Raw genomic sequence first — 21,496 nt, 5'->3', positions numbered from 1 at the left:
CACACCTGGACAAAATGGTGAGGAAGGCAGGCTCTATTGTAGGCACAGAGCTGGACAGTTTGGCATCCGTGGCAGAGCGACGGGCACTGAGCAGACTCCTGTCAATCATGGAGAAACCACTGAACAGGATCATCTCCAGACAGAGGAGCAGCTTCAGAGACAGACTGCTGTCACCGTCCTGCTCCACTGACAGACTGAGGAGACCCCACACTATGAGACTCTTCAATTCCACCTGGGGGGTAAACGTTAACATTATACAAAGTTACTGTCTGTTATACCTGCATTGTTATCACTCTTTAATTTAATATTGTTCTTTATCAGTATGCTGCTGCTGGAGTATGGGAATTTCCCCTTGGCATTAATAAAGTATCTATCTATCTATTTTCTTATAAACTACTTGAAACATAGTGTGGCTGACTATGGACCTTTAAAGCAGGATCAAAAAGTACAGTGATTCTTTAGTGAAATAGGAACATGTTAATTTTTTCCTCAGAATGCACAAAAGGTATTGCTATGATGTCTGAAGTTATAGGGACTGTGATGAATGCAGTTGCAGATCCCACTGTTCTCATTGCATAAAAAAGTAAACTTTATTTTAACTCAGATTTTATGCATATAGTGGTGTGTTCTTCATACTATGATAGTTTTCCTAAAATTAGATTTAAAAAAAAATTAATATATCACCTTGCTTACGGTACTGCAATGAAGTTATGGGAAAGAGTAGTGAAAGCTCAGTTAAGAAGTGAGGTGATGATTAGTGAGCAGCAGGATGGTTTCATGCCAAGAATGAGCACCGCAGATGTGATGTTTGCTCTGAGGGTGTTGATGGAGAAGTTTAGAGAAGGCCAGAAGGAGTAGCATTGCATCTTTGTGGATTTGGAGAAAGAAAGCATATGACAGGGTGCCTGAGAATAGCTGTGGTATTGTATGAGGAAGTCGGGAGTGGCAAAGAAGTACGTAAGAGTTGTACAGGATATGAACAAGGGGAGTGTGACTGTGGTGAGGTCTGCGGTAGAAGTGACGGAGGTGGGATTACATCAGGGATCGACTTATTTGCAATGGTGATGAACAGGCTGACAGATGAGATCAGACAGGAGTCCCCGTGGACTGTGATGTTTACTGATGACATTGTGATCTGTAGCGATAGTAGGGAGCAGGTTGAGGAGACCCTGGAGAGGTGGAGATATGAGAGGAGAGGAATGAAGGTCAGTAGGACCACCAAGACAGAATACATGTGTGTAAATGAGAGGGAGGTCAGTGGAATGGTGAGGATGAGGGAGTAGAGTTGGCCAAGGTGGATGAGTTTAAATACTTGGGATCAACAGTACAGAGGAATGGGGAGTGTGGAAGAGAAGTGAAGAAGAGAGTGCAGGCAGGGTGGAGAAGACTTTCAGGAGTAATTTGTGACAGACGGGTATCAGCAAGAGTGAAAAGGAAGGTCTACAGGACGGTAGTAAGACCAGCTATGTCATATGGGCTGGAGACAGTGGCACAGGAGACAGAGCTGGAGGTGGCAGAGTTAAAGATGCTAAGATGTGCATTGGGTGTGATGAGGATGGACAGGATTAGAAATGAGGACATTAGAGGATCAGCTCAAGTGGGGCAGTTGGAGACAAAGTCAGGGATGTGAGATGGCGTTGGTTTGGACATGTGCAGAGAAGAGATGCTGGGTATACTGGGAGAAGGATGCTAAGGACAGAGCTGCTAGGGAACAGAAAAAGAGGAAGGCCTAAGAGAAGGTTTATGGATGTGGTGAGAGAGGACATGCAGGTGATGGGTGTAACAGAGCAGGATGATGAGGATAGAAAGATATGGAAGAAGATGATCCGCTGTGGCGAGCCCTAACAGGAGCAGCTAAAAGAAGAAGACCTTCATTACAGTATTGCAATATATCACAATATATTGAATCGTAACCCCTGTGTTATGATACGTATTGTATTCTTGCAAATACACAGACCTAGCTTACAATTCCCCAAACATGTACTTTTTTTTTTAACAAATTGTTAAACAAATCACTTCTGGAAATGCTCTTGTGAAATTAAACAGAACTTGCCATGTGGCGTAGTAGATAAAGCTTTGAACGTCAAACCCCGAGGTTGTGAAGTCAAATTCTGCTACTGACACTGTGTCACCATGAGCAAGTCACTTCACCTCCCTGTGTTCCAATTAGAAAAACAAACAAAATTTGGATTTCAAATGTTGCAAGTCGCATTGGATAAAGGTGTCAGCCAAGCATGCAAATGTAATTTAAATTAAGACCCATGCAATGACGCAAAAACAAATGGACACAAAAAAAAAATGAATTCGACTTCAGCCAAGAATTATCTTTTCGGTGCATCACTGGCTTGACGGCCCTCAGTGAGTGATTATTCAGATCGGTGGCTCCTATTCTTGGTTTGGCCCTCCTTCCACCAGTGGGCTTTACAAAATCTCACCCCTCTCTTCTCCCTCACATTCCAATTGGTCCTCAACCTAAAGATCCCACAATGTTCTCTAAAACTCCCCATTAACCCCACTGATCTGTCCAGTTGTTCTTATTTATGGACACTTCAGCCATTAATAGCAACACGCGAAATGAAAGCTCTTAGATTTTCTGTCAGTCCTGAAATGAAGTCTCGTTTGTTATGTAAAGCACCATGTGATGGATAGTGCCCTATGTGAAAGGTGCTGTAACTCACCTGAACTGCATGAGATTTACTTCAAAGGAAAACTGATGCATATGGCACTGTACGACTGAACTGCCATGAAATGCCCGTTGACTTGGTGGCATAGTAGAGAGAGAGAGAGAGGTTAGGAGCAGGCACTGATGCAGCGCATTGCCTCAACTCACCACATGACAAATCAACTCAGGATCCCAGTTTGATACCCAAGGTAAAGGTTAGAGCACGGGTTCAGTTCCAACTTCTAAATGGTGGTGGATTTTAGGAGGCTTAGGTCCCTCACGGACCCCATGATCATCAGAGGTGACTGTGCAGAGGGTACAGACCTATAAACACCTGGCAGTGCAGCTGGATGATAAATTGGACAGGACTGCCAATACTGATGCTCTGTGTAAGAGAGGACAGAGCCGACTATACTTCATTAGAAGGCTGGCGTCCTTCAACATCTGCAATAAGATGCTGCAGATGTTCTACCAGACGGTTGTTGCAAGCGCCATCTTCTACGCAGTGGTGTGCTGGGGAGGCAGCCTAAAGAAGAGGGACAAACTGGTGAGGAAGGCAGGCTCTACTGTAGGCACGGAGCTGGACAGTTTGACATCCATGGCAGAGTGACGGGCGCTGAGCAGACTCCTGTCAATCATGGAGAATCCACTGCATCCACTGAACAGGATCATCTCCAGAGAAAGGAGCAGCTTCAGCGACAGACTGCTGTCACCATCCTGCTCCACTGACAGACTGAGGAGACCCCACACTATGCGACTCTTCAATTCCACCCGGGGGGGTAAACACTAACATTATTCAAAGTTATTGTCTGTTTTTACATGCATTTTTATTACTCTTTAATTTAATATTGTTTTTTATAAGTATGTTGCTGCTGGATTATGTGAATTTCCCCTTGGGATTAATAAAGTATCTAATGGAAAGAATTACAACTGAACAACCGTGAAGCACAATAGGGTTAGACTCACTACCGAAAGGCACTATATATAAAAAGTTTAAAGGGCTAGGTTCCATCACAGCCTCAGACTAAATGCGCATCTTTGATGGGGTCGCCTCGTCTGCCCGTACTGTAAATGCAGAGTCTGTACTGATAAAATGCTGCAGAATGGCGGCTCCCTACTGTTAGTGTATATTTGACAGAAACTTTTTATGCACAGCAAACTACAACAACAACAACAACATTTATATAGCACATTTTCATAGAAACAGTAGCTCAAAGTGCTTTACATATTAAAGAATAGAAAAATGAAAGACATAATTATAAAACAAAATAAATCAACATTAACATCGAATAAGAGTAAGGTTCAATGGCCAGGGGGGACAGAAAAAACAAAAAAACTCCAGACGGCTGGAGAAAAAATAATAAATAATAAATAAAATCTGTAGGGACAAGAGTAGAATAAGAGACAAATGCTCTCAGAGGGGAGCACAGGCAGGTAAAGCGACTCGCTCAGGGTCACAGCAAGTCAAAAGGAGGAACTGAACCAGCAAGTGCAGCAGCTTGACCAGTACACCACACTGGTTGACTTAATTTGAGGAAAGGCCACCCATGCAGAACACAAAACCACATCTTACGAAGCCTAAGCTGTCCTCATGATGCTTCAACACCACAATGCCTGTCTAAATCTGAGCAAAGACACCCCAGATGGGACATGAACTCACATTGCCTGGCATAGTATGCCAAAGCCTCACTTGTTAAGCCACACCACCACACCATCTTGCCGAAATTTGAGTAAAGACACCCCGAGGTAAGGAGCATGCCCCATGACAAACCAACTCAGGATCCCCAGATTAGGACCAGAGTGCAGCCATGCGATGGGTGACACCTCAGTGCCACACTAGTTCAGATGGAATGGAACAGTGGGAGGTTTGTTATGTTGGCTGGAGTGCCAATTCTGCCACCAAACCCCAGGTTTTTCCCTGCAGATTGGAGGGCTGGATGCCGATTAACGTCATACCCAAGAGGGAGCAATTGCAGGTTAAAGGTCCAATGGAGTAGGGTCACTCCTGGCGTTTACGGGATTTGAAATAGCAACCTTCTGATTACCAGTGCAGATCCCTCGCCTCAGAGCCACCACGCCACCCTAGAGAAAAATAAGAGCTGATTTGGTCTTTGGTCACAATGATATAATCTTTATACGTGACATCTGACAACCAATGAATGCTCATCTGGAAGTACAATACATAAACTGTAATTTACTATCAAGGTATAAGGAACACAAGCATTTTGGACCTCACAAACTGAAGAGAAGCGCGTCTGTCTGATGTGTCGTGTTTTACATAACACAACAGAATGTGGGGGGAAAAAAGAGGAAGAAATTACCATTGAAGTTGCCACATGTTCATACGGCGTACAGCACTTGTTTCGTCAGGCAGCACACTATTGGCCACCACAAAATGGGGAAAACACGACTGTCCCGAAGGTCAGCATGCAGTTGGTAAATTTCACATGCGACCTGATGAGGAGCTGCAGTTGCCAAGTCTGACATACATAAAGACTAGAAGTTGTGAGATGCGACATACAGTGGTGTGAAAAACTATTTGCCCCCTTCCTGATTTCTTATTCTTTTGCATGTTTGTCACACAAAATGTTTCTGATCATCAAACACATTTAACCATTAGTCAAATATAACACAAGTAAACACAAAATGCAGTTTTTAAATGATGGTTTTTATTATTTAAGGAGAAAAAATCCAAACCTCCATGGCCCTGTGTGAAAAAGTAATTGCCCCCTGAACCTAATAACTGGTTGGGCCACCCTTAGCAGCAATAACTGCAATCAAGCGTTTGCGATAACTTGCAATGAGTCTTTTCCAGCGCTCTGGAGGAATTTTGGCCCACTCATCTTTGCAGAATTGTTGTAATTCAGCTTTATTTGAGGGTTTTCTAGCATGAACCGCCTTTTTAAGGTCCTGCCATAGCATCTCAATTGGATTCAGGTCAGGACTTTGACTAGGCCACTCCAAAGTCTTCATTTTGTTTTTCTTCAGCCATTCAGAGATGGATTTGCTGCTGTGTTTTGGGTCATTGTCCTGTTGCAGCACCCAAGATCGCTTCAGCTTGAGTTGACGAACAGATGGCCGGACATTCTCCGTCAGGATTTTTTGGTAGACAGTATAATTCATGGTTCCATCTATCACAGCAAGCCTTCCAGGTCTTGAAGCAGCAAAACAACCCCAGACCATCACACTACCACCACCATATTTTACTGTTGGTATGATGTTCTCTTTCTGAAATGCTGTGTTCCTTTTACGCCAGATGTCACGGGACATTTGCCTTCCACAAAGTTCAACTTTTGTCTCATCAGTCCACAAGGTATTTTCCCAAAAGTCTTGGCAATCATTGAGATGTTTCTTAGCAAAACTGAGACGAGCCCTAATGGTCTTTTTGCTTAACAGTGGTTTGCATCTTGGAAATCTGCCATGCAGGCCATTTCTGGCCAGTCTCTTTCTTATGGTGGAGTCGTGAACACTGACCTTAATTGAGGCAAATGAGGCCTGCAGTTCTTTAGACGTTGTCCTGGGGTCTTTTGTGACCTCTCGGATGAGTCGTCTCTGCGCTCTTGGGGTAATTTTGGTCGGCCGGCCACTCCTGGGAAGGTTCACCACTGTTCCATGTTTTTGCCATTTGTGGATAATGGCTCTCACTGTGGTTCACTGGAGTCCCAAAGCTTTAGAAATGGCTTTATAACCTTTACCAGACTGATAGATCTCAATTACTTCTGTTCTCATTTGTTCCTGAATTTCTTTGGATCTTGGCATGATGTCTAGCTTTTGAGGTGCTTTTGGTCTACTTCTCTGTGTCAGGCAGCTTCTATTGAAGTGATTTCTTGATTGAAACAGGTGTGGCAGTAATCAGGAAATTGAACTCAGGTGTGATACACCACAGTTAGGTGATTTTTGAACAAGGGGGCAATTACTTTTCACACAGGGCCATGTAGGTTTGGATTTTTTTTCTCCCTAAATAATAAAAACCATCATTTAAAAACTGCAGTTTACTTGTGTTATATTTGACTAATGGTTAAATGTGTTTGATGATCAGAAACATTTTGTGTGACAAACATGCAAAAGAATAAGAAATCAGGAAGGGGGCAAATAGTTTTTCACACCACTGTAGTATCTGCACAGCAAAAAAAGGCAAAATGACTGCAATCAAGTGTAAGGGCAAGAAAGATGTCAGCCCCCTAAGCACTGCTCACAAAGCGGCAACTGACAAGGTTTGTGTCGAGGAAATGTGGACGTCACTAAGCCTGGTGCTGTGATAGCCTAGGATAACAAAACAGGTGTGTTGATTATGCAAATCAGGCAGTGACATTCTCGCCTCTTATGCGCAAAAAAGCAGTACAAATATTAGTAAAGTGTTCAGAGAAAAACATATGCTGTACAGCCTCCGACTGCGATGTCAGGCCGTTTCAAAACTGTGTGCTAAATCTGCAGTAGTGGAGACATTCAACATTCATTTCCTGCTGTATCTTACGATGATGTTTGGGTATTTACATGTTCTGTTACGGGAAATAAATTTTTTTTTTTGCTGAAGAAAAAAAATTAAAAGCTTTGGGTTCGGTTTTCTAGGGGTAAACGTAATGCTAAGGAGGTTAACTGAACACACCATCCCTACCAAGGATTTTGAAGAAAATTTCTTTTAGCCGTTTTAGAGGAGACAAAGTCAGAGAGGCGAGATTGTGTTGGTTTGGACATGTGCAGAGGAGAGATGCATGCTGGGTATAATGAGAGAAGGATGCCAAGGATAGAGCTGCCAGGCAAGAGGAGGAGAGGAAGGCCTAAGTGAAGGTTTATGGATGTGGCGAGAGGGGACATGCAGGTGATGGGCGTGACAGAGCAGGATGACGAGGACAGAAAGATATGGAAGAAGATGATCCGCTGTGGCAACCCTTAACGGGAGCAGCCGAAAGAAGAAGAAGTTTGGTCAGTCATTCATTTTCTAAACCACGTCTGTTAATTCACTTACACAATGTCATACTTGTGTTTCTAAATGGATGAGTAGTAATTTTCTCAAACTAAACAAAGAGAAAACTGAACTTTTAGTGATTGGCAATAATGGATATAATGAGGCTATTAGAAATAAACTTGATGCACTAGGATTAAAAGTCAAGACAGAGTTAATTTAGGGGTAACTATTGACTCTGACCTGAATTTTAAATCGCATATTAACTCTTTTAGGACGGATGTCGACTTTTGTCGACAGGAGGGGTTGAGGGCGAATGTCGACTAAAGTCGACATCCAGGGATAGAGGGCGATAATGAGCTGTTAATGGCGGCAAATCTCACTGTCACGTCACAGACATTCACTCTGTGCTTGGAGGAATTCCAGACTCGTTGACTCCAACTAATCCTAGCGTGTGCGTGAGTTGCGAAATGTAAACAATGGCAAGATGGCATCGACATGTGACAAGGGAGCGAAGTGAGTGCAGAAAAGAAAACACTCGGCAGACAATGTTTGGCGCATTATCGCAGAGTTGGACTCTGATTTTTCAGAATCGGATTTTATTGACAGTGATCAGGAGATCGAGCAAGAGAGTGAGGAGCCGGCATCAGCTGATCAAACACCAGCCGATGCCGCGCCAGCAGATCTGCTGCCAGTTGAGCGCTTTGCGCAGCCGATGCATCTACAGCAAGGTTCGCGTGGGATATATACACAGACATTGATCCGTTGAGAGCCGATCTGGCTTCTGGACTTCACAAGATGGCGTGGCTTGCTGTTGGACACGACAGATCACCAGCTGCTGTACTTCAGGCTGCTCTGTCCTGATGCTGCTTTTCAGCTACCGTCAGACGAGATAAACAGGTAGGCAGAGAAATTTTTTGAATCACGGGCTGCATTTGCATCGCATTCTCGTTTTTCAAAGTGTAAACCCACAACAAAAGACGAGATGAAGCGTGCTGTGGTATTACAAATAGAGATGGGACAGAACTGGTGATATAACTTCAGGGAGCATTGGTCCAAACGTGCTTTGTCCCCTGGTGGCTTTGGACAGGTTATGCAGCATGGTGATAGGTACGTGCTGCTGCTGCAAAGTTTTGTTCACTTTTGTAATAAACAGAAGCAAATCCCATGGGGTGAGCCAGGCTATAATGCCGTTCATAAAGTTCATAAAGTTTCAGAAGATGAAAAGAGGTGACAATACGGTTTTCATGCGGGCAGAAAACTTGGTGGCAGTGGAATGGCACAATGGCAAAAGGGTGACTTGTCTCTTTACAGTACACACTAACAATGTATGTGAGAAAGTGCAGCAACAGACAATTGAAAATTCGGCACCAAAGCAACACGTATTGTAAGCAGTGCAATGTGGCAATGACTGAAATTGGCTGCTTTGAGCAACATCAGACTTTGCTGTGTAAAATGTATGTGATATGTATGTGAAATCATAGAGTATGCAGGCTCATACAACATGCAAGACAGGAACATTTGTCAAAAGTAAATATTTTTTGTTGATTTGATATGTTAAACAATTGCTTTGTGTTCTATTTTAAAAAATGTTAGTTTTTGGAAAAATATTCAGCCCTGGGAGATAAGAACCAAAAAAAAAATTAGCCCTAAAAGAGTTAATCAGATTACTAGGACAGCATTTTTTCACTTAAGAAATATAGTAAAAGTTAGACCTCTAATATCATTGAAAGATGCTGAAAAACGAGTTCACACTTTTGTTTTCAGTCGACTAGATTACTGTAACGCACTCCTCTCAGGACCACCAAAAAAAAAGACAATCAATCGACTGCAACGAGTGCAGAATGCAGCTGCTAGAATCTCAAATAGGAAAAGAAAATCCGAGCCCATCACACCAGTCCTGATGTCACTACACTGGTTACCTGTGTCATTCAGAATAGACTTTAAAATCCTGCTTATGGTTTACAATTTCCTTCAATAATCTGCTCCATCTTATATTTCAGAATGTCTGACACCTTACACTCCAAATCGCAACCTTAGATCTTCAAATGAGGGTCTGCTTAGAATTCCAAGAGCTAAACTTAAAAGAAGTGGTGAGGTGGGCTGCCTTTTGGTCTTATGCACCTAAAATCTGGAATAGCCTCCCAATAGGAATTCACCAGGCTGATACGGTGGAGCACTTTAATAAACCGCGAACAACACATTACTTTAACATGGCTTTCTCATAACTTCCTTTAGTTTAATCCTGATGCTCTGTATATTCAATTAATTATCATTACTATTCATGGTGGCTCCATAATCCGTATTAACCCCTACTCTCTCTTCTGCTCGTTTTCCAGTTTTCTGTGGTGGCGACCTGCACCACCACCACCTGATCAAAGCACCGTGATGTCCTTACATTGATGGATTAAAGGCCAGAAGTCCACGTGACCGTCATCATCGAGTCCTTCCATGAGAACCCTGAATACAATGAGGACTGATCATGGGTGGTCTCATGGTCTGGAAAACCGGCAGATTTTATTTTTTTCTCCAGCCCTCTGGAGTTTTTTTTTCTGTCCTCCCTGGCCATCGGACCTTACTTTTATTCTATGTTAATTAGTGTTTTCTTATTTGAATTCTTACTTTGTCTTTTTTTATCTTTCTTCATCATGCAAAGCACTTTGAGCTACGTTATCCGTATGAAAATGTGCTGTAGAAATAAATGTTGTTTTTGTTGCCAGAGTGTGCTGGAGCCCATCCCAACTAGGATGGGGCACAAGGCAGGAACAAGCCCTGGACAGGGCGCCAGTTAATCACATGGCAAATATATATATATATATATATACACACATACACACACACACACCTATCACATTTGTTGCACAACATTTTATATATCGAAGTTAATGATGGCTGAAATATCTGGGGAGGATGAAAGCCCCTATATAAATCAAGTGGATGGTATGGTAAACAGGTGTCATAAAAGCTTTCTGACTCTAAATGTAAAAAAGACCAAATAAGTGATATTTGAATTTAAGAAATCTGTATGTTCACCAAGATCGGCTGGTGCCGCAGTGGTAGTGCTGCTGCCTCACAGTTTTGAGACCCTTAAGGGTTCGCTTCTTGGGTCCTCCCTGCGTGGAGTTTGCTTGTTCTCCCCGTGTCTGTGTGGGTTTCCTCCCACAGTCCAAAGCCATGCAGGTGAGGTGCAACGGCAGTCCTAAATTGTCCCTGGTGTGTGCTTGGGGTGTGTGTGTGTGCCCTTGTGCCCTGTGTTGGCTGGGATTGGCTCCAGCAGACCCCCGTGATCCTGTGTTAGGATATAGCGGGTTGGAGGATGGATGTATGCATGTATGTTCATCCATTGTTGTTTTGGGGCAGGAGGTAGAAATATTGAATGAATATAAATACTTACGAACTAACCATAAAGCAATCTTAACTGGAATGTAAATACAAAAAAAATTTCCTCCAAATGCAATCAGTGCTTATTTCTACCCTGTAATCTCAAACTATTTCAAGTAGACAAAGACCTCATGTTGCCCTTTAATCGCAGTCTGATTCAGTCTGTCATCACTTTCTGATTCATTGCCTGCTTTAGTGGTCTGACAAATCAAAATAAAAAAAAAAATAAGCTCCAGCAGATTACTAAGTATGCAGCTAAAGTTATTGGGGCTGATGGAGATGATCTGGCAAGTGGACAACGCTAAAGAGACTGGGCATCGACTGACGACACACATCCACTACATGGAGAAGTGAACTTCAACAAACCAGGAAGGAGAGTCGCTTTGAAAAGCCACACAAATCGCCCCAGAAATTCCTTTCTTCCTCGTGCCATACGACTTTTTAATAAGGAATACCAGAGAAAATGATTACAGTTTGATATCCATCCTGGAACCATTTTTGTGTAAATATGCACAATCAAACTGTCTCGATTTGTTTCATTTCTTTCCTTTCGGTCTTGTTATTAGATGCAACTGAGCAGGCAAATTTCATGTTTGCTTGTGTAAACAGAACAAAATAAAGCAACCTTGAAGTACAATACAAATTATTTTTGTATAACCCAAAATCACACAAGAAGTGCTGCAATGGGTGTTAACAGGCCCTGCCTTTTGACAGCCGCCAGCCTTGACTCTCTAAGCAGACAAAAAAAAAAAAAACCCTTGTAGGGGAACAAAATGGAAGAAACCTCAGGAAAGGCAGTTCAAAGAGAGAGACCCCTTTCCAGGTAGGTTGGGCGTGCAGTGGGTGTCAAAGAGAAGGGGGTCAATACAACACAATACACAGAACAGAACACAAGTAAACCTCAATACAATATAATAGTGCAATAGAAATAGTACAAGTCAGAGCAGAATTCAACAGTAGACGATATCATATAATAGGATTCTGACTGGTTCAGAGTCCTGGAGACCTCGGCCATCAAGCTGCCTCCCCCTATTGGCCATTCCACAGCGGACTCAGTGCTGGGCTAGCCAATCCAAGTAAAAGACTCCCTCTACCAAAGTAGCAACCCCCATTCCAATTTACCCGTTGCTTTGACGTGATCGGGATTTTAAAAGGCAAGCGGTGTGGAGTGTCTCAGAACAGAAAGGGCTGTGCAGCCAGGAGGCTTAAGCAAGACAGGAAAATTTTGGAGTTATCCATTATTTGTTTGGCTACTGAAGTCCAAAAGCTGGTACCAACACCAAAGCTGAAATTTTAGTACCGACTCAAGACCTCTATGATGCAAATGGAAAAATAATGTCTGATCAATTCGATAAATTAACCCATTTTGAAAATCCCTTTGGCATCGGGAGCCCAACCAACCTGCTACAGTAACTACCATCAACTGACAAAACTGACCCACTGAAGTCACCCTCTAAAGCGAAACCGACCAGAAAGTCAAATATAAAATGCAATAAATTGTAATGGATGAGACTCACTCCGCTCTCTGATGTCGACATTACTCGAACACACTCAGCTCAAGGCTCAGCTGCATCTGGTGTGCCACCCTATGGAGATCTTCCAGCTTATGAAACACAATCTTTCCTCAATTAATAATGAGGACTCCACCACGCACCTGCTTTGAGGCACAATTTCTTGAAGCAGCTCCGATAAGCAGTGCTGGCTTTTGCTAAACTCTGGACAGACAATGAATGGAGTAAACTGGAGAACGCATCACCTTAGCCGTGTCAGCCTGAACCTGTGAGAATAGGACTGCTTGATTTTTGAAGGAGCACCAAGGCAGTGGCCACTTCTAGAGGAATTGACTGGAGATTCCCACTATGGCTCCAAGTTTTCAGTTTTACCCGACTCCCATCTTTCAATTCTCATTCTGTGCGTAGAAATACTCGGAATTCTTAGTTTTACAATAATATACCTGAGCAATTAGGGGAGAAGGCCCCTTAGTAAGAGAGGGGGCCGAGAATTTGATGGCTGAGTTCCAGAGAACCTGCATGGAGATGGGAGAAACTTCTAGATGGACAACCACAAACAAAACATTCCAGAAATCTAAAGTGACTAGATGACACATGAAGTCACTTAAGAGTTTGCCAAAAGGACTAAAAAGACAGCAAAAAACAAAAACTCTTGGGTCTGACAAAACCAAAATTGAATGGTTTGGCTTGAAGAAGTTTGGTATTTTTCAAATCCAAATTACTTCGTCACTATCATGGCCATTCATTCATTTGCCACACTAAAACGACATCAACAGTGAAGTATATTGTATCCATCCATTCATTCATTCTCTGACAGTTCACAGAGGCAGCAGCCTAAGCAAATGAAGCCCAGACATCCATCCCTTTTCCATGTCACCTTCTCCAACTCTTCTGGGATTGGTGGGAGGGGTGGGGATACTGTGGCGTTCCAAGACAAGCTGAGAGATGTAATCTCTCCAGCAGTCTCCTCTTGAAGGTGATCCACTGTGGGAACCCCTAACGGGAGCAGCCGAAAGAAGCAGCAGCGCAGGGTGTTGTATCATGTTAGCCATTATGGATATACAGTTCATCCGGAAAGTATTCACAGCGCATCACTTTTTCTACATTTTGTTATGTTACAGCCTTATTCCAAAATGAATTAAATTCATTTTTTTCCTCAGAATTCTACACACAACACCCCATAACGATAACGTGAAAAAAGTTTACTTGAGGTTTTTGCAAATTTATTAAAAATAAAATAACGGAGAAATCACATGTCCATAAGTATTCACAGCCTTTGCTCAATACTTTGTCGATGCACCTTTGGCAGCAATTCCAGCCTTAAGTCTTTTTGAATATGATGCCACAAGCCTGGCACACCTATCCTTGGCCAGTTTCGCCCATTCCTCTTTGCAGCACCTCTCAAGCTCCATCAGGTTGGATGGGAAGCGTCGGTGCACAGCCATTTTAAGATCTCTCCAGAGATGTTCAGTCGGATTCAAGTCTGGGCCACTCAAGGACATTCACAGAGTTGTCCTGAAGCCACTCCTTTGATATCTTGGCTGTGTCCTTAGGGTCGTTGTCCTGCTGAAAGATGAACCGTCGCCCCAGTCTGAGGTCAAGAGCGCTCTAGAGTAGGTTTTCATCCAGGATATCTCTGTACATTGCTGCAGTCATCTTTCCCTTTATCCTGACTAGTCTCCCAGTTCCATCCCCACAGCATGATGCTGCCACCACCATGCTTCACTGTAGCGATGGTATTGGCCTGGTGATGAGCGGTGTCTGGTTTCCTCCAAACGTGACGCCTGGCATTCACACCAAAGAGTTCAATCTTTGTCTCATCAGACCAGAGAATTGTGTTTCTCATGGTCTGAGAGTCCTTCAGGTGTCTTTTGTCAAACTCCAGGTGGGCTGCCATGTGCCTTTTACTAAGGAGTGGCTTCCGTCTTGCCACTCTACCATACAGGCCTGATTGGTGGATTGCTGCAGAGATGGTTGTCCTTCTGGAAGGTTCTCCTCTCTCCACAGAGGACCTCTGGAGCTCTGACAGTGACCATCAGGTTCTTGGTCACCTCCCTGACTAAGGCCCTACTCCCCCGATCGCTCAGTTTAGATGGCCGGCCAGCTCTAGGAAGAGTCCTGGTGGTTTTGAACTTCTTCCACTTACAGATGATGGAGGCCACTGTGCTCATTGGGACCTTCAAAGCAGCAGACATTTTTCTGTAACCTTCCCCAGATTTGTGCCTCGAGACAATCCTGTCCCGGAGGTCTACAGACAATTCCTTTGACTTCATGCTTGGTTTGTGCTCTGACATGAACTGTCAACTGTGGGACCTTCTATAGACAGGTGTGTGCCTTTCCAAAACATGTCCAGTCAACTGAATTTACCACAGGTGGACTCCAATGAAGCTGCAGAAACATCTCAAGGATGATCAGGGGAAACAGGAGGCACCTGAGCTCAATTTGGAGCTTCATGGCAAAGGCTGTGAATACTTATGGACATGGGATTTCTCATTTTTTATATTTTTAATAAATTTACAAAAACCTCAAGTAAACTTTTTTCACGTTGTCATTATGGGCTGTTGTGTGTAGAATTCTGAGGAAAAAAATGAATTTAATCAATTTTGGAATGAGGCTGTAACATAACAAAATGTGGAAAAAGTGATGAAGCGCTGTGAATACTTTCCAGATGCACTGTACATTAGAACAATCTGGAGGAGAACAGGCCATTCTGCCCAACAAAGCTCGTCAGTCCTGTTCACTTATTTCTTCCAAAAAAAAACATCAAGTGGAGTTTTGAAAGTCCCTAAAATCTTACTGTCTACCATACTACTTCGTTGATAATTCCAGGTGTCTCTGGTTCTCTATGTGAAGGAAAACTTCCTAATGTTAGTGTGAAATTTACCCTTAACAAGTTTCCAACTGTGTCCCCGTGTTCTTGATGAACTCATTATAAATTAACAGTCTCGATCCACTGGGCTAATCTATAAGCCAAATACCACTGACACACTCATCACAAAATCTCCCGAACGATGAGGACTTGGGACTTGAAATTTGGAATGTAGGTTACCCCTTTGGCCCATAGGGGGCTCGCTAACAAACGGTTTTAAAAATTTCGTGGTCCAAGCGCCAAATTTTGTATAGTTTTTTTTAGACCCGTTTGTATGTCTGTCCGCTTTTCACAAGAGAACTACTTAACAAATTTAGATCGTTTTTTTTTTTTTTATATATAATTTGCTTGAACATCCCGTTGATTTTGCAACTTTCTCATCACGCTACGTATCAGAGTTCGCTTATGGTACGGATTTATTAGCGTGAATCCGAGAGAGACTCACAGGGCTGCGGGAAGGGGGGTGCGGGGTCCTCCTCACTCACGTGTCTGCCAAGGGGCGTAAACTTAACTCCGCTTAGTTAGCGATTAGGATCGGATTTAGATCTTTTTTTTTTCTATAATTTGCTTGAACAAACCGGTTGATTTTGTGATTTCTCTCATTGTGCTAAGGATCACAGTTCGCTTGCAGGAGCGATATATTCGCGCTAATCCAAGACAGAGGCTGCGGGCTGAGGGGAGGGGGAAGAGTGACGTCAGGATTAGAGAGCTGGGCCGGGCGTCGTCACTGTCCTGCTTTACCAATATGCGGGCGAAGCCGCCGGGGATGGCAAGATCCCTTCATAATTTTTAAACACTTTAATCACGTTTAGTGAGAAGAGAAGATTGTAGTGAGACGTTAAGCAAAATGCGATCCATGTGCAAATCCTGCAGTGACGAATGAGCACTGGAGAAGTGGATCAGGTGTATTTCTCAGATAGTCCTAGACCTGGGGTGTCAAACTCCGGTCCTGGAGGAGGGCCGCAGTGGCTACAGGTTTTCATTCTAACCCTTTTCTTAATTAGTGACCTGTTTTTGCTGCTACTTAACTTCTTTTGAATTCATTTTAATTGATTTGCTCTTGAAGACTCGGACCCCTTAATTGTCAGCCAAACAATAGTGAGAGACAAAATGAACCAAAACATGACCAGGAAACTGTGTCTACCATAGAATACCGGAAAATAAAGGAAGGTGAAGGTCTCAGGAATGTTGATCTGCCCAGGTCCACAAAACATTTTAACCGTGCTCTTAGAAAAGAGAAAATCCACAATGTCGGATGTGTATTCTATTACACAACGAGAGCAGCAACAAGCCACGGAACTAAAGAACGGGTTTAATTAACGACAAGAATCGCTGCCTAATGAAGCAACTGGTTGGAGTTTGAGGCCCTGACTTAGGTGGTCTTCTGTTGGCTCTGTTTGGGTGCCATTTAAGGAAAGAAAAGAAGCAATTCAGAGGAACGAAGAAGAAATTCAGGGGAACAAATCTTTAAAAAGTACGTCATTTAAAATGAATGGAAAAGGAGTTAATTGGCCGTTAAAACAAATCACCAGTTAAGAAAAGGGTTAGAATGAAAACCTGTGACCACTGGAGCCTTCCAGGACTTGAGTTGGGAAAACCCCTGTCTTGGACTGTGTCATACTATGGTATTAAATTACATTAAAAACATGTACAATTTAACATTATTGCAAAGTTTTTTATTACAATCTCACAGTGTGCATATAAATAGCCCTTTTAATACTGGTGCAAAAGTACACCGCGTGAGTACTTATGAGATGAGAAATGGTGCGAGTGGTTAAGGGTTCATAAACACAGGGGACACCTCCAGATACATGTGTGTCTGTGTATAAATCACTCCACTCCTTCTGTCTGTCTGTTGTAGGTTTGGTATTTTAGACTTCAAGATCTTTCACATTAAACCCATTCATTTGAGCGATCATCCACCTCACAAAATGAAAGTGGGCTGGCCGAACGGAACACAACTTCCCAAGCTAACAGACCCCACTGTGGATGCTTCTCGATGACAGGCGCCTTTCCCGATGCCCGTTACAAACACCGCCAGCCTTGTCTCCTCCAAAGCCTCGTCATTAGCCGAAATGGAAAGTGAAAGCGGCTGTGTGGCACGGCGCCCGCCTCAGTAAAACACAAAACGGGTACAAATCTGTCTGGTCAGCCCATTAACATATTGGTGTAAAATCGTCCTGTTGTGACTCGAGATCTCCCAGCACTTGAGCTTCTTGGCTCGGTTCCTCCCGTCTTTATTAAAGACACCGCCTAGGCCCAAATCACTAACTGCCGAGGCGAATCGTCAACCAACGCAATAATGTGCACCTGCGTATAGCAAAGCCCCCCGTAACAAGTACCCATTGAAGACATTTCATCAGTAACCTTCTGTTTTATTTCACACACTCGCGTGCTTCACTAAAGGCGCCCCTCAATAGCAAACGCTTACTCACTCTCCCATCCCCCACTCGTCTCTTACCGCTTTAAAAAGACACGTTTATCAGCCCCAGCAAAAAGCGAGCGATAGTACAAGAGAGGGACCCCTTCAAGACATCCTCTGACAAACACAACCTGCCTGCTTAGTGACTTAAACGCAGCAATTATCGAGGTTCCCACTTAGACTCACCATGTTTCCCGCTACCGGAACCTGATGAAGTGATTTTGCACTGCACGATCGATTAGTTCTGTCTTGCGGACGCCTGAAGCCGGGCCAGGCATAGGCAGTAGAGAGCGGCACGATCGATAGATGAGCGCTTTCTTTAAACGAGGGGATAAAGGCAACGCGCTCAGATTCACACCGTCAACTCTGCGCTGCAGGGTTTTGAGCCGTACGAGGGAATGGCCTTGTTACATTTAATCGATCTCGTTGTTTAGTATTCTGGTCTATTAATATTTAAATTAATAATTATTAGATTTAAATGTGTGGGCTACGTTTCTTTTACGTTTTTGGTAATAACAATAATTCATCCATCCATTATCCAACCCGTTATATCCTAACTACAGGGTCACGGGGGTCTGCTAGAGCCAATACCAGCCAACACAGGGTTCAAGGCAGGAAACAAACCCCGGGCAGGGCACCAGCCCACCACAGTAATAACAATAATAATACATTTTATTTATATAGCCATTCATCCATCCATCCATTATCCAACCCGCTATATCCTAACTACAGGGTCACGGGGGTCTGCTGTAGCCAGTCCCAGCCAACACAGGGCGCAAGGCAGGAACCAAACCCCGGGCAGGGCACACACACACACACACCCACATCAAGCACACACTAGGGACAATTTACAATCGCCAATGCACCTAACTTGCATGTCTTTGGACTGTGGGAGGAAACCCACGCAGACACGGGGAGGACATGCAAACTCCACACAGGGAGCACCAGGGAAGCAAACCCAGGTCTCCTAACTGCGAGGCACAGCGCTACCACTGCGCCACCATGCCTCCCTATTTATATAGCGCCTTTCCTAATTTCCGTATGATGAGTTGTATGAGATGTTGGACACTAAGGGGGGAGAAAGGGGTCTGTACCGATTGGCTAGACAGAGGGACCGAGCTGGGAAAGATGTGCAGCAGTTTAGGGTGATAAAGGATAAAGATGGAAGCATATTCACAAGTGAGGAGAGTGTGTTGAGCAGATGGAAAGAGTAATTTGAGTGGTTAATGAATGAAGAGAACGAGAGAGAGAAGAGGTTGGATGATGTGGAGACAGTGAATCAGGAAGTGGAAAGGATTAGCAAGGAGGAAGTAAGGACAGCGATGAAGAGGATGAGAAGTGGAAAAGGCATTGGTCCAGATGACATACCTGTGGAAGCATGGAGGTGTTTAGGAGAGATGGCAGTGGAGTTTTTAAAAAGATTGTTTAATGGAATCTTGGCAAGTGAGAGGATGCCTGAGGAGTGGAGAAGAAGTGTACTGGTGCAGATATTTAAGAATAAGGGGGATGTGTAGGACTGCAGTAACTACAGGGGGATAAAATTGATGAGCCACAGCATGAAGTTATGGGAAAGAGTAGTGGAAGCTCAGTTAAAAAGTAAGGTGATGATTAGTGAGCAGCAGGATGGTTTCATGCCAAGAAAGAGCACCACAGATGTGATGTTTGCACTGAGTATGTTGATGGAGAAGTAGAGAGAAGGACAGAAGGAGTTGCATTGTGTCTTTGTGGACCTGGAGAAAGCAAATGATGGGGTACCTCGAGAGCAGCTGTGATATTGTATGAGGAAGTCGGGAGTGGCAGAGAAGTACGTAAGAGTTGTACAGGATATGTATGAGGGGAGTGTGACTGTGATGAGGTCTGCAGTAGGAGTGACGGAGGTGGAATTACATCAGGGATCGGCTCTGAGCCCTTTCTTATTTGCAATGGTGATGGACAGGTTGACAGATGAGATTAGACAGGAGTCCCCGTGGACTGTGATGTTTGCTGATGACATTGTGATCTGTAGCGATAGTAGGGAGCAGGTTGAGGAGACCCTGGAATGGTGGAGATATGAGAGGAGAGGAAAGGAATGAAGGTCAGTAAGACCACCAAGACAGAATACATGTGTGCGAATGAGAGGGAGGTCAGTGGAATGGTGAGGATGAGGGAGTAGAGTTGGTGAAAGTGGATGAGTTTAAATGCTTGGGATCAACAGTACAGAGTAATGGGGATTGTGGAAGAGAAGTGAAGAAGAGAGTGCAGGCAGGGTGGAGTGGGTGGAGAAGAGTGTCAGGAGTGATTGGTGACAGACGGGTATCAGCAAGAGTGAAAGGAAAGGTCTACAGGACAGTAGTGAGACCAACTATGCTATATGGGCTGGAGACGGTGGCACAGGAGACAGAGCTGGAGGTGGCAGAGTTAAAGATGCTAAGATTAGCATTGGGTGTGACGAGGATGGACAGGATTAGAAATGAGGACATTAGAGGGTCAGCTCAGGTGGGACGGTTGGGAGACAAAGTCAGAGAAGCGATTTTGTGTTGGTTTGGACTTGTGAAGAGGAGAGATGCTGGGTATATTGGGAGAAGCATGCTAAGGATAGAGCTGCCAGAGAAGAGGAAAAGAGGAAGGCCTAAGAGGAGGTTTATGGATGTGGTGAGAGAAGACATGGAGGTGATGGGTGTGACAGAACAAGATGACGAGGACAGGAAGAGATGGAAGAAGACGATCCACTGTGGCAACCCTTAATGGGAGCAGCCAAAAGAAGAAAAATATTTATATAGCGCCTTTCCAATGCTTGGGGTAGAGGTTGCTCTCGTAATTGTATCAAAATGCTGACGGTTAGAAGTAATCAGTGGACACACGGGTGCAAATTACATTGAATACTACAAGGGGTGCGACTATTTTTTCACTTGTGTGCTCATTAAGAAACGTTTCTCACAAATCGACAGACTGTAATTATTGTTCTTTATTCATGAATAAATTGTTAAATAAATTACAGAAAAAACTTATAATGTAGTAGTCAAGGGATGGACACTGTTCAGTGGGTGTTTTCATATCGTACTATCCATCCCTTGCGGCCTCACCCACGTATTCGTGAAACAGGACAGTGAGGACAGCCCCGCCCAGCTCTCTACTCCTGACGTCACTCTTCCCCCTCCCCTCGGCCTGCAGCCTCTGTCTCGGATTAGCGTGAATATATCTCTCCAGCAAGCGAACTCTGATTCTTAGCGCAATGAGAGAAGTCGCAAAATCAACCAGAATGTTCAAGCAAATTATAGAAAAAAAAAGATCTAAATCCGTTAAGTAGTTCTCTCGTTCGCTAACTAAGTGGAGTTAAGGTTACGCCCCGAGGCAGACACGTGAGTGAGGATGGCCCCGCCCCCCAACCTGCAGCCTGATGAGACTCTCTCGGTTTCACGCTAATAAATCGGTACCTCAAAGGAACTATGATACTTAGCGCGATGAGAGAAGTCACAAAATCAATCGGAATGTTCATGCAAATTATAGACAACATCCCAATCTAAATCCGTTAAGTAGTTCTCTCATGAAAAATGGACAGACATACAAACGGGTCTAAAAAACTTTAAGAAATTTCACACTTGGACCACAAAATTTTTAAAACCATTTCTTAGCGAGCACCTATGGGCCAAAGGGGTAACCTACATTCCAAATTTCAAGTCCCAAGTCCTCATGGTTCGGGAGATTGCGTGATCAGTGTGTCAGTGGTATTTGGCTTTTATATAGAGTATATAGATTAATGTTATCATGG

At 43.7% G+C, this 21,496-nt stretch overlaps 1 protein-coding gene across 1 annotated transcript in view; it reads right to left on the bottom strand.

Moving 5' to 3' along the window:
• The window catches only part of psma1 (proteasome 20S subunit alpha 1), a 57,951-nt gene extending 39,907 nt beyond the window's left edge, over positions 1–18,044 (bottom strand). Inside the window, exon 1 of the mRNA XM_039738864.1 lies at positions 17,935–18,044. Within this exon, the coding sequence (XP_039594798.1) occupies positions 17,935–17,937 (3 nt within the window). The 5' untranslated portion in view covers positions 17,938–18,044. The remainder of the gene's footprint in view (positions 1–17,934) is intronic.
• Between the last annotated feature and the right edge of the window lie 3,452 nt (positions 18,045–21,496).

Source organism: Polypterus senegalus, chromosome 1 (assembly GCF_016835505.1).
Source record: "Polypterus senegalus isolate Bchr_013 chromosome 1, ASM1683550v1, whole genome shotgun sequence".
Classification (NCBI taxonomy): Eukaryota; Metazoa; Chordata; class Cladistia; order Polypteriformes; family Polypteridae; genus Polypterus; species Polypterus senegalus.
Note: the sequence above shows the minus strand (reverse complement) of the source record. Positions and strands in the feature narration are given on the sequence as shown.